The sequence below is a fragment of the Syngnathus leptorhynchus genome, chromosome 21, assembly GCF_054491065.1.
Source record: "Syngnathus leptorhynchus isolate UIUO chromosome 21, UIUO_Slep, whole genome shotgun sequence".
NCBI classification, from domain to species: domain Eukaryota; kingdom Metazoa; phylum Chordata; class Actinopteri; order Syngnathiformes; family Syngnathidae; genus Syngnathus; species Syngnathus leptorhynchus.
In genome coordinates this window covers 2,205,865-2,217,349 of record NC_141215.1, presented here as the reverse complement: position 1 = coordinate 2,217,349, position 11,485 = coordinate 2,205,865, and the positions used below count along the sequence as shown (strand labels likewise).

The 11,485-nt window shown below is 44.3% G+C and overlaps 3 protein-coding genes across 4 annotated transcripts; 2 read left to right on the top strand and 1 right to left on the bottom strand.

Moving 5' to 3' along the window:
* Positions 1-120: 120 nt before the first annotated feature.
* On the top strand, positions 121-1,411 carry ucn3l (urocortin 3, like). The gene has a single exon (XM_085902575.1). It carries the CDS (start codon positions 565-567, stop codon positions 1,006-1,008), a length of 444 nt encoding a protein of 147 aa, XP_085758701.1. The 5' UTR covers positions 121-564; the 3' UTR covers positions 1,009-1,411.
* A 2,648-nt stretch (positions 1,412-4,059) lies between these two features.
* On the top strand, positions 4,060-8,852 carry copg2 (COPI coat complex subunit gamma 2). The gene is made up of 23 exons (XM_085902497.1): positions 4,060-4,219; positions 4,620-4,672; positions 4,739-4,819; positions 4,883-4,954; positions 5,020-5,099; positions 5,179-5,254; positions 5,329-5,421; positions 5,489-5,575; positions 5,648-5,805; positions 5,879-6,012; positions 6,072-6,139; positions 6,220-6,504; positions 6,576-6,819; positions 6,890-6,965; positions 7,024-7,127; positions 7,312-7,437; positions 7,506-7,574; positions 7,641-7,822; positions 7,894-8,023; positions 8,097-8,194; positions 8,260-8,398; positions 8,462-8,560; positions 8,643-8,852. The coding sequence occupies exons 1-23, from the start codon at positions 4,183-4,185 to the stop codon at positions 8,771-8,773; spliced, it is 2,622 nt and encodes an 873-aa protein (XP_085758623.1). The 5' UTR covers positions 4,060-4,182; the 3' UTR covers positions 8,774-8,852.
* On the bottom strand, positions 8,673-11,193 carry mest (mesoderm specific transcript). 2 transcript variants are annotated; one of them, XM_085902499.1, is made up of 12 exons: positions 11,041-11,193; positions 10,674-10,836; positions 10,500-10,579; positions 10,323-10,400; positions 10,105-10,241; positions 9,959-10,017; positions 9,854-9,894; positions 9,704-9,774; positions 9,524-9,625; positions 9,222-9,298; positions 9,088-9,151; positions 8,673-8,769 (listed from the first exon to the last, which is right to left on the bottom strand). In XM_085902499.1, exons 2-12 carry the CDS (start codon positions 10,825-10,827, stop codon positions 8,751-8,753), a joined length of 882 nt encoding a protein of 293 aa, XP_085758625.1. In that variant the 5' UTR covers positions 10,828-10,836; positions 11,041-11,193; the 3' UTR covers positions 8,673-8,750. The 2 variants fall into 2 exon arrangements, with proteins under 2 accessions (XP_085758625.1, XP_085758624.1); XM_085902498.1 differs by lacking the exon at positions 8,673-8,769 and adding an exon at positions 8,854-9,024 and having other exon boundaries at positions 11,041-11,192.
* Positions 11,194-11,485: the final 292 nt, after the last annotated feature.

The window sequence follows — 11,485 nt, the reverse complement described above, 5'->3', positions numbered from 1 at the left end:
TCAAATAAAACTCCTGTTTTTTTTATGCAATTCACTTGTTAATAAGACGGGAGTTTTTTTTTTTTTAGCCAACAGTTTTTAATCAGCGTAGTGGAGCTGTCCGTGGTACTGAAACACGAATGTCTCTTCAAATCATTCTAACACTTAATGACTTGAACTTTACCAATGGTTGGTGTTTATTGATGAGGGCGTGGCAGCCGTCTGCGTCACGCGGATGACGTCACAGTTGCTACTAATGGAAGGCGGCGGTAAATGAAAGTGCAAAGTGCGGCTCACCCTTCTCGCAATCGGGATTGTTTCGTTTATTTTGGAAAGACTACCGTGTTGGTTTGCTTTGATTCGTGTGGTAAGTTTCAAATATTGAATATTTTCATACTTGACACTGAAATTTAAACCGCTATTTACATCCAAAAGTGAGGATGGGGACAATTTGGACACTTTTTTTTTTTTTTTTTTAAGTCTGCCTTCACAAATATATTCAACTCAATATTTAAAGTGGTTGTGCAGATGTACCTAATAAAGTAATTTTTAAACTTATAGAGGACCTCCCCCCCCCCACACGCGATGCTGCCGTCCCTTAAGACCCTGCTGCTGCTTTTGGTCCTGTGCCCGCCCTCCTCCAGCCTGTGCCTCCGTTTGGCCCGCGGCCGCACGGACATCTTGTGCGACCACCAGATGGCCGGCGGCGGTTTCTCCTCCGAGGACGCCTGGGGCTCTCTACTCCGCTCATCCGCCGAGTACCTGGTCGCTTCTGCGCCCGAGGAGTCGGCGAGCCGGGAGAAAAGGACATACAACCCGGCCAAGACGCGCTTCCAGAGCCGGGCTAAGATTCGCGGCTCCCTGCTGCGGAACGGTGGCAAGGAGGAGCGCAGGAGCCAGCTGACTTTGTCCCTGGACTTGCCCACTAACATCATGAACGTGCTCTTCGACGTGGCCAAAGCCCAAAACCTGCGCTCGAAGGCAGCCGATAACGCGCGTCTGCTGGCGCGAATCGGCCGAAGAAAGTGACCACTTTGTATTTCAAAAGGATCTTGGTTTTCTTCATTTGCGGTCGCATTGTGTTATTGTTGGGGATGAGTGACTTCTATACTGACGCCTTACTGACAAATGGCCGTATAATAACTTTATTTGTTGTAAAGGTGAGACCGACAAATTACAGGCTTCACAGCGTTGTCTATTATCAAATCTAGTCAACGAAAAATATTTTCATTGATTCTGTATGAATGTTTTCAAGGACCAAAGCCGACTTATGTAAACAGTTTTTCTCCGTTTCCTAGCGCCTTCAAGCGCTGTTCAAAGTTTCTGCCCACAGTGCACAAAAGGCCTCAGTTGAAAAATGCATGGAAATACCTGTGATACTGCGTGCTCCTCAAATGTGTTATTTTTATACTCAAAATTATTTTCCCCAAATAAAGCAGACGCAACAAACATGGTTGATAATGTATGATATAAAAACAATGAGTCGCAATGAGAGGTTTGAGATATGCTGCCGTCTTGTGGTGAAACACAGTAACTACAACCAGGAGGCGGAACTTCACTTAACAGCTTGGATCTTCCGCATAGAAATGTTGGGGTCCTTTTATGATTATATGGTGAGACACAAAACACTCATACAAATATGACATTGTGTTTTAATTTTTTCAGCACAAGATGAGCTACACCACCTTCATGAGGTAAAAAAATAAATATAAAATAAAACATGCATGAGGTAAAAAAATAAAAGGTAAAACATCCATGAGGTAGAAATAATTTAATTAATACAGGAATTAGTAAATAAATAAATAATACATTCATGCGGTGTACCTAATAACAGGCCACTTCATTGGGGAAAACTTATGGTCAAAGCTTAACTGAAAGTGAAAAAGTGCCCCACCTGCCCTCACCCCCACCTCCTGATTGGCTGGTTGATCTGGGACGTCACTCACGGACACCCCATTAGGTACACCACCACTTTCAGGTGTACCTAATAACAGGCCACTTCATTAGGGAAAAATCGGGGTCAAAGTTTAACTGAAAGTGAAAAGTGCCCCACCCGCCCTCACCCCCACCTCCTGATTGGCTGGTTGATCTGTGACGTCACGCACGGACACTCCATTAGGTACACCACCACTTTCAGGTGTACCTAATAACAGGCCACTTCATTAGGGAAAAATCAGGGTCAAAGTTTAACTGAAAGTGAAAAGTGCCCCACCCGCCCTCACCCCCACCTCCTGATTGGCTGGTTGATCTCTGACGTCACGCACGGACACTCCATTAGGTACACCACCACTTTCAGGTGTACTTGACCTAATAACAGGCCACTTCATTAGGGAAAAATCTGGGTCAAAGGTTAATTGAAAGTGAAAAGTGCCCCACCCGCCCTCACCCCCACCTCCTGATTGGCTGGTCTATTTGTGACGTCACTCATGGACACTCCATTAGGTAGACCACCACTTTCAGGTGTACCTAATAACAGGCCACTTCATTAGGGAAAAATCTGGGTCAAAGTTTAACTGAAAGTGAAAAGTGCCCCACCCGCCCTCACCCCCACTTCCTGATTGGCTGGTTGATCTGTGACGTCACGCACGGACACTCCATTAGGTACACCACCACTTTCAGGTGTACCTAATAACAGGCCACTTCATTAGGGAATGATCATGGTCAAAGCTTAACTGAAAGTGAAAAGTGCCCCACCCGCCCTCACCCCCACCTCCTGATTGGCTGGTTGATCTGTGACGTCACTCACGGACACCCCATTAGGTACACCACCACTTTCAGGTGTACCTAATAACAGGCCACTTCATTAGGGAAAAATCGGGGTCAAAGTTTAACTGAAAGTGAAAAGTGCCCCACCCGCCCTCATCCCCACCTCCTGATTGGCTGTTTGATCTGTGACGTCACTCGGACACTCCATTAGGTACACCACCACTTTCAGGTGTACCTAATAACAGGCCACTTCATTCGAGAATAATCATGGTCAAAGCTTAACTAAAACTGAAAAGTGCCCCACCCGCCCTCACCCCCACCTCCTGATTGGCTGTTCTATCTGTGACGTCACTCGGACATTCCATTAGGTACACCACCTTTATGCGGTGTAGCTAATAACAGGCCACTTCATTAGAGACAATTCTTGGTGAAATCTTAACTGAAACTGCAAAACGACCCCCTCCCCCTGTTTAGTTTGTGACATCACTCATGGACACTTCAACAGGTACACCACAACCATGAGGTAAAAACAAATACAAAATAAACATCCATGAGGTAAAATAAATACATACATACATACATACATACATACATGAGATTTCAAAAAAAAAAAAAAAATAAGTAAAAGCTCTATGAGATACAAATAAATAAATAAAGCCCCAGGAGGACAAGGAAAACCCCACAAAAACCCTCCTGGAGAAACATGAGAAACCTTGATAAAGGACAATTTAGAAATTAATCAGTGCAGAGTGGGAATCGAACTCGAGTCTCCAGAACACAAGGTAAAAGCTTTAATTGCAAAACTAAGGATGAACCGGTGGTCCGCGGCTCTCTAGTGGTTCGTAGCAGTACTGCAGAGGATCCATGAAATTGGAAATGGAAAATATGTGTAACCTTTTATAAAATAAAATAAATGTGATTTGTTTTTTTAGAAAATCTATTTTCCAGCTAATCTGAGGAATTATTTACCCATCCAAATTATGTCAAATGTATCTGACAGTCCCAAAATAGACATACAGATGCAAATAAATAGCCTGTATGTCTATCCTCCTTTGATGCAAAATAAAATATTCCGCCAAAGCAGTGGTCCCTAAGTTGCTTTTTGGTTATAATAGTGCCTAACCCTTGGACAAAACCAGTTCAGGCGAAGTCATTAGAATACAGTTGCTTGTCTGTTTCCTAATTATTTTATAAAAATCACAATATCAATTATAAATAACATTACGGTTAAGCAAATCTTGTATTTTAGAACTGATATTTCTGTCTCATTTTTATCTTTCAAAATTTACATTGTAACGCTGTAATGCTTTGTTACACTTTATTTTTTCAATAAAGTTTTAGCAAAGGGTGAAAAATTATGACGTTTAACCGGAAGTAAAAAAAATGTACGTGTGTGAGTGAGTGTCACCGGAAGTCAATTTAATTTGTGACTACGTGGAAGATTCTGCTAGCATCCCGTCGTCGAACGTCTGCTGCGCGTCAGCCAATTTCGACACGATGATTAAAAAGTTTGACAAAAAAGACGAAGAGTCTGGTGAGTGTTGACTGATCTTTGTAGTGGTGACTATGATCGGTAAGTCTTATGACACAGTGGCTAGCGAATGGCGTGCTAACGGATTTGCTGGCATAATAGTTTACGTTGAACAATCGGGGTGAAATAACGTTACGATGTGAGTAAAAATGACATTCAAGTGTCTTTATTTGATGCACATGTGACAAATATATACACGCGTTACTTAATGTATTTTGTAATATATAAATAATTGGTTGTTAAATTGTAAGACTGGCTAAAGGTGTAGCTTCAAGGCCAGGATTGCATGTATGTATCAACAACTTAATACCAAAAAACTCTTAAGTATTGTTTTATTAAATCGGTATTTGAAAATATTCCGCTATGTTAGCAACGCTTGTCGGTGACGTTTGTTTTCTTTCAGGAAGTGGCTCAAACCCATTCCAGCATCTGGAGAAGAGCTCCGTTTTGCAAGAGGTAGGTTTCCAAATTTGCGATAATGTTATTTAATAATAGATTGAATGATTTTTATTTCGTCCTCAGGCCCGCATCTTTAACGAGACCCCCATCAACCCGCGAAGATGCCTGCACATTCTCACCAAGATTATTTACCTGCTCAACCAGGTAGCATAGAATAGCACATGTCTTTTTAAATGGAGGAATTTTCACCCCCTCTATTTGTTTTAGGGGGAACATTTTGGGACCACCGAAGCCACCGAGGCGTTCTTCGCCATGACCAGGCTCTTTCAGTCCAATGACGTAAGCTCAAATAATAAATTTTCAAGTGTTAACTCAAAGTGTGAAAATCTTCTTTGTCCTATTAGCAAACCCTAAGGAGGATGTGCTACTTGACCATCAAGGAGATGGCCAACATCTCTGAGGACGTTATTATTGTCACCAGCAGGTTCATAGAGTTGAACTATTACAGAAAATGACTATTGAGTTATCTGTCTTTAGTAAATTACATTGTCGTCATTGTGCAGCCTGACCAAAGACATGACTGGCAAGGATGACGTGTACAGAGGACCAGCGATCAGAGCCCTCTGCAGGATCACTGACGTAAGCTAACCCGAATCATGTGGCTGAATTAAATAAATAAAATGCTGACAGACCATGTCCCCTGTATCTCTCAGACCACCATGCTGCAAGCCATCGAGAGATACATGAAGCAAGCCATCGTCGATAAGGTACCGAGCGTGTCCAGCTCGGCTTTGGTTTCGTCACTGGTGAGACGGCGCTTGTCAAAATGTGCAATTGCAACGTTGTGATTTTAACGGTAAGAATTTGCTTCAGCACATGGTGAAGATGAGCTACGATGTGGTGAAACGTTGGGTAAACGAAGCCCAGGAGGCAGCTTCGAGTGATAACATTATGGTTCAGGTTGGAATGTGCTATTGTATCTTCTAACTCTACGTGAATGGTGGTGTGCTTACGTTATACGTTGCGTTGCAGTACCATGCTCTGGGCCTCTTGTACCACCTGAGGAAGAATGACCGGCTGGCTGTCACCAAGATGCTCAACAAGTTCACAAAGTCGGGCCTCAAGTCGCCGTTCGCCTACTGCATGCTCATCCGCATAGCCAGCAAGCTCCTGGACGAAACGGAAGGAGGGTAAGATAACAGAGGGACACTCTCGGCAGCTTTCTGTTGTCACTCCTGATGTCCGTTTATATTTTTTGTGCAGTCACGACAGCCCCTTGTTTGACTTCATCGAGAGCTGCCTGAGGAACAAGAACGAGATGGTTGTGTACGAGGCCGCCTCGGCCATTGTGCATATGCCCAATTGCACAGCCAGGGAGCTGGCCCCAGCCGTGTCTGGTAGGTTACAGCAAACGATATAAAATAGCTGGAGTGATTTTGATTTCTTCTTTCTGAAGTGCTGCAGCTCTTCTGCAGTTCTCCCAAAGCTGCACTGAGATACGCAGCAGTCAGGACCCTCAATAAGGTACTCCCACTTTCCTATATGCTTCCAACTTGACATGTTGAAGTCACGTTTTGGGGTGGGGTTATACTCCCGTCCACTAGGTGGCGATGAAGCACCCCTCGGCCGTGACAGCGTGCAACTTGGACCTAGAGAACCTTATCACCGATTCCAACCGGAGCATCGCCACGCTGGCCATCACCACGCTGCTGAAGACTGGCAGCGAGAGCAGCGTGGACCGGCTCATGAAGCAGATCTCGTCTTTCGTCTCTGAGATCTCGGACGAGTTCAAGGTGGTGGTGGTGCAGGCCATCAGTGCTCTGTGTCAGAAGTACCCCAGAAAGCACAGCGTCATGATGAACTTCTTGTCCAACATGCTGAGAGATGATGTAAGCAACAAACAGACTTAAAAAAAAAAAAAAAATCACTAGCTTTAAAAAGCACTCATCTTTATTTGAAGGGTGGCTTTGAGTACAAGCGCGCCATTGTGGACTGCATCATCGGCATCATTGAGGAGAACCCCGAGAGCAAAGAGACAGGGCTGGCGCATCTGTGCGAGTTCATCGAGGACTGTGAGCACACGGTGCTGGCCACCAAGATCTTGCACCTGCTGGGCAAAGAGGGCCCACGTACCCCGCAGCCGTCAAAGTACATCCGCTTCATCTTCAACAGGGTGGTGCTGGAGAGTGAAGCAGTTCGAGCCGGTTAGTCGCGTTGCTCAACGTTCATGTAAAAACACACTTTGGTTGTAAAACATTTTGTTCATCCCATCAGCTGCCGTTAGCGCTTTGGCCAAATTCGGAGCTCAGAATGATGACCTGCTGCCAAGTGTCCTGGTTCTAATGCAAAGGTACTTAAGTTTTTGTTTTTTTTAAGTCAGATTTAATTTAAATGTCACGTCTTCGCAGATGCATGATGGACAGTGACGATGAAGTACGCGACAGGGCCACATTCTACATGAACGTGCTGCAGCAGAAGCAGAAGGCGCTTAACGCTGCCTACATTTTCAATGGTGAGATTAGCTCAAATGCTATCGAGCGTCAAATAGAATCGTTTAGCATTTTCAGTAAGGTATCCTTTTTTTATTTTGGAAAAAAAATTGGCATCACTAAAAACATTTATCGAATGAATTTATTAATCCAATCCCACCTGGAGTGTCCCCACCCCACCCAGCATTCATCTCATGTTGCGTTCAGGCTTGTCGGTGTCCATTCCCGGTCTGGAGAAATCATTGCACCAGTACACTCTTGATCCTTCGGAAAAGCCGTTCGACATGAAGACGGTTCCTCTGGCTACCACGCCTATCACAGAACAGAAAACAGGTCAGTCAGTCGGGATTTGGACATTTCTGGGTTTGATTAGCGCTTTTAAATGTGTGCTTCCCATTTAGAAATCACTCCAGTGGCGACCAGTAAGCTTCCAGAGAAATTTGCCCCATCACGCCAGGATATTTATCAAGGTGAGCATTTTTTTTCAGGGAGTATTTTTTTTTTTTTGATACTACTGGAGATTTCTCCACTTTCAGAACAACTGGCAGCCATCCCAGAGTTCCAGGGTCTCGGCCCGCTTTTCAAGTCAGCCGAGCCGGTGCAGCTGACCGAAGCAGAGACGGAATACGTGGTGCGCTGCATCAAACATACCTTCTCCAAGCATATGGTCTTCCAGTTTGACTGTACCAACACGCTCAACGACCAACTTCTGCAGAAGGTTCAGGATTATGCGGTTAAGCACAATCCATTTCACTGGCTTTCAACTAATGGAGCTAATTATCATTCCAGGTTCTTGTGCAAATGGAGCCTTCAGAGTCCTACGAGGTGCTTCACTACATTCCCGCTGCCAGCCTCGCGTACAGCCAGCCTGGCTCCTGCTACACGCTAGTGCGCCTGCCCGATGACGACCCGACAGCAGGTAAGATTAGTGCAGACGTCAGATTGGCCTGTTCCTGACGTTTAAGCATTCAAACAACAACACTCGTTTGCAGTTTCGTGTACGTTCAGCTGCACAATGAAGTACCTGGTCCGAGATTGCGATCCCAACACGGGAGAGCCCGACGACGACGGCTACGATGACGAGTATGTGGTAAGTAGCGGCGTGCCGTCATTACTTGTCCGCCGGTTTTGTTTCATTCTTCTCACCGGCCACAGCTGGAGGACCTGGAAGTAACAGTGGCGGACCACATCCAGAAGGTGCTGAAGCCAAACTTCGGAGCAGCCTGGGAAGAAGTGGGAGACGAGTTTGAGAAGGAAGAGACGTTTGCTCTGGCGTCCGTGCGCACGCTCGACGGTAAATTTGTAAAAACACGTCGCAATGGTTGACGTAGTCTTTAAATTCAATGTGTTCTTACAGAAGCGGTAAAGAACATTGTCAACTTCCTGGGCATGCAGCCGTGCGAGCGCTCTGACAAAGTACCGGAAAGCAAAAATTCGCACGTCCTCTTCCTTGCTGGCGAGTTTCCCTCCCCTCAAAAGAATTTTATACAATTAGTAAAAAGATTAAGACTCACCCCCCCCCCCTTCTGATTTCACAGGTGTTTTCCGGGGCAGTCACGACACACTTGTCCGTGCTCGTCTTGCACTGGCAGACGGAGTCACCATGCAGGTGACTGTTCGCAGCGACGAAGAAACAGTCGTTGACGTCATCCTGGCGTCTGTGGGCTGAAGTGCAATCTTTCATCGTTAAATGTAAAATCTGCTGCTTAATTCATCTGGAGGAGAAATAAACTGCATCTATGACAAAGCTTCTTTTGTACAAAACTATTTATTTGATCATCAAGCTCTTTGCTCACTCAAGTTCAAAACGAGTGAATAAATTTATAGTAAGCGGCGAGAAAGCCTATGGGGTCTTCGAACTGCGGGTAATGACCGATGTACTCATTTAACACGCTGACAGTTGACCTTTTCACCAGTTTCCTGTGGAAACAACGCACACATATCACTTGCATGCTAACAATAGCAGGAGAGACGAACACTCACTTGTAAAGTTCGATGAACTCTGGATGGGGATTTACCGGATCCAGTGGGCCGTAGATCAAGTGCACTGAAAGACGAGGACGTAAGGAAGGAGCGTGGACGTGAAGGACAGACAATGTGTGTGAAATGTCACTCACGTGGCACGGAGGTGGACGTGAGTGCGCCAACCCATCGCTCCCTGTGTTTTATTCTCTGGTTTAAGTACTGTAGTAGACTGACACGCCAACAAAAACAGCTTTTATAAAATTAAACAGTGGAAGCGGAACTTGCTTTTTTTTTTTTGTCTTATTATGGTTTTAAAAAAAAAAATAATAATTGGGGATTGCTATAGGATGGCGACTGAACATTTACACTCTGTATTATACTGTCCCCTGGTGGACAATATGTGCAACTTTTTTTTATAAATAATATACAATAGAGTGGTATTAATTTTTCTTACCTGTCCAAAACAAGGTGCCCATCATTGTAGCGAATACTGATCCACATGTTCCACAACTCTGCGCTCGTTGGCTTCGTGTACGGCCCGAAAACTTCCCTCATCCTATCATACAATCAAAACCAGTTACTTTTTATTGCACACGACTAGCTATGAAAAAAAAAAAAAAAAAAAAATGCCAACCCATTGTTGAAGATCATATAGTTGCCAATCCTCAGGAGGACGGGAGCCAGGTACGTGGAGTCCTTGAGAAGCTTCAGAAACAAATAATGGATCTCGGTGAAACATCGCAAATTTCCATGGTGTCAAAGAAAGGCAGGCGGTTGAACTGACCCTCTGCATCAGGCGAGGATAGTTGACTTCCGGGAACAAGCCTGTAGGGAGTACGAGTCAGTCACAGTGTCTCTGAAAATCGAGGAACATACCGCAAACACTAACCTCCATTTGAGAGACAAAGACTTTTGATGTTCAGGTGACCTGTACGGTTCTGATCCCTCCTATGCAGACAAGAGAACACTCGCTGTAAAAAGTGACAATACTTTTTCTTTTTTATAAAACTATAGAAAAATAAGCTTGAAGTCTACCTGTAAAGCAGCTCTAGCGCCACAGTGTCACCGTAGTCATGAGCCACCAGGTTGATGCGCTGGTTGGCCAGACCCAACTCTACCACCAGCGCTTCCACCACGCTGGCCTGCTCAAAGATGGAGTAGTTGTGTGGTTGCTGAATACCACAGCAACAGGGAAGGCAATAAATTAAATTCAGTTTTTATTGATTTGATAGATTCACGCACGGGACACCCACTGGCTTGTCGCTTAAGCCGAAGCCCAAGAAGTCCAGTGCTATGACCCGTATGAAGCGTTGGGTGAGCTGATGCCAAATCTGTTAATGGATGGAGAGAGAGCAGACTCGCAAACTAAATCTAACAAATTATAAATGAATATTCAAGTAAGAAGTCGCAATGGAATGTGTCGCTCAGACCTTGCTCCAATCATAGCTCGAGGTGGGATAGCCGTGGAGGAGAAGAACAATGTCGGAATTTCCCAAAGTGCCGGGAGTGTCTGTTGGGACATAACAGCGCAAAAGAATTAGTGACAGCTTGAAATATTTGATTCTTCTAAAATCAAAAGTGAAATAAGACGAAATGATGGACACCTATGTAGAAGATCTTGTTCCCCCTGAATTTGAAAGTTTTCCCGGCGTGTTGCCACCTGCGCAGGGCAAACGACAGCTTAGGCGGAGGCATGTGGACGTAGACAGCCATCAGCGGAATGCACAGCAAGCCAACTTGGAGCCACCACTCTCTCATCGTGGACTGCTTAGCTCATGTCAATAGACCAAAAAATATATATATAACATTGACATGTAATTTTCAGACATTTTCTTTCACTTTAATTTGTTTGGACACGTAATGCTACATTAGCATAAGTTAGCACTAGCGAGCTAAGGTAAAACATTTATAGTGCTACAACTAACAATACGTTCAAATATACGCGCCCGAAAAGAATAGATGTGGTCCTACCTAGGTAAAATCCTGGCTCATGAAGCGTTTACAAGGTTTTTAAATCCTCATTCCCTAAATAACACTCACGTGAAGACATTCAGTTAGTGATTAGCGTCCATTGCGGCAAAGATTCTGAAGACGACAGATAGCTCACTCTATTTCATACTACATAATGACTACATAATTTGACAATTTATCAACTTGTGCCATTAAAGATGTTGGACTTATATTCATCCAAGTTATGCATTTTATCCTAGAATCTGTTAGTGTCTTTATTCTAATTTTACGTTGTATAATTGTTACTTAGTTAGTGCAGCGAGAGTACGTATTGTTTCATTAGACGATCTGCGTTGTCCACGAGAACACGAGAAAGGATGAGTCTTTACTACTTTCTAGTGGCCAAACAGTGTAAATACAAGTAATTGTACTGTATTAATAATGTGTAGTAGTTTGGTTGTATTGA

Coding starts and splice junctions, on each gene's coding strand:
- ucn3l (XM_085902575.1), top strand. CDS start 565: ATGCTGCCGTCCCTTAAGACCCTGCTGCTGCTTTTGGTCCTGTGCCCG.
- copg2 (XM_085902497.1), top strand. CDS start 4,183: ATGATTAAAAAGTTTGACAAAAAAGACGAAGAGTCTG. Junction 6,140..6,219: donor CAGTCAGGACCCTCAATAAG/GTACTCCCACTT, acceptor CCCGTCCACTAG/GTGGCGATGAAGCACCCCTC. Junction 6,505..6,575: donor CCAACATGCTGAGAGATGAT/GTAAGCAACAAA, acceptor CTTTATTTGAAG/GGTGGCTTTGAGTACAAGCG.
- mest (XM_085902498.1), bottom strand. CDS start 10,827: ATGAGAGAGTGGTGGCTCCAAGTTGGCTTGCTGTGCATTCCGCTGATG. Junction 10,401..10,499: donor CGAGCTATGATTGGAGCAAG/GTCTGAGCGACA, acceptor ATCCATTAACAG/ATTTGGCATCAGCTCACCCA. Junction 9,895..9,958: donor TCTTTGTCTCTCAAATGGAG/GTTAGTGTTTGC, acceptor TACTCCCTACAG/GCTTGTTCCCGGAAGTCAAC.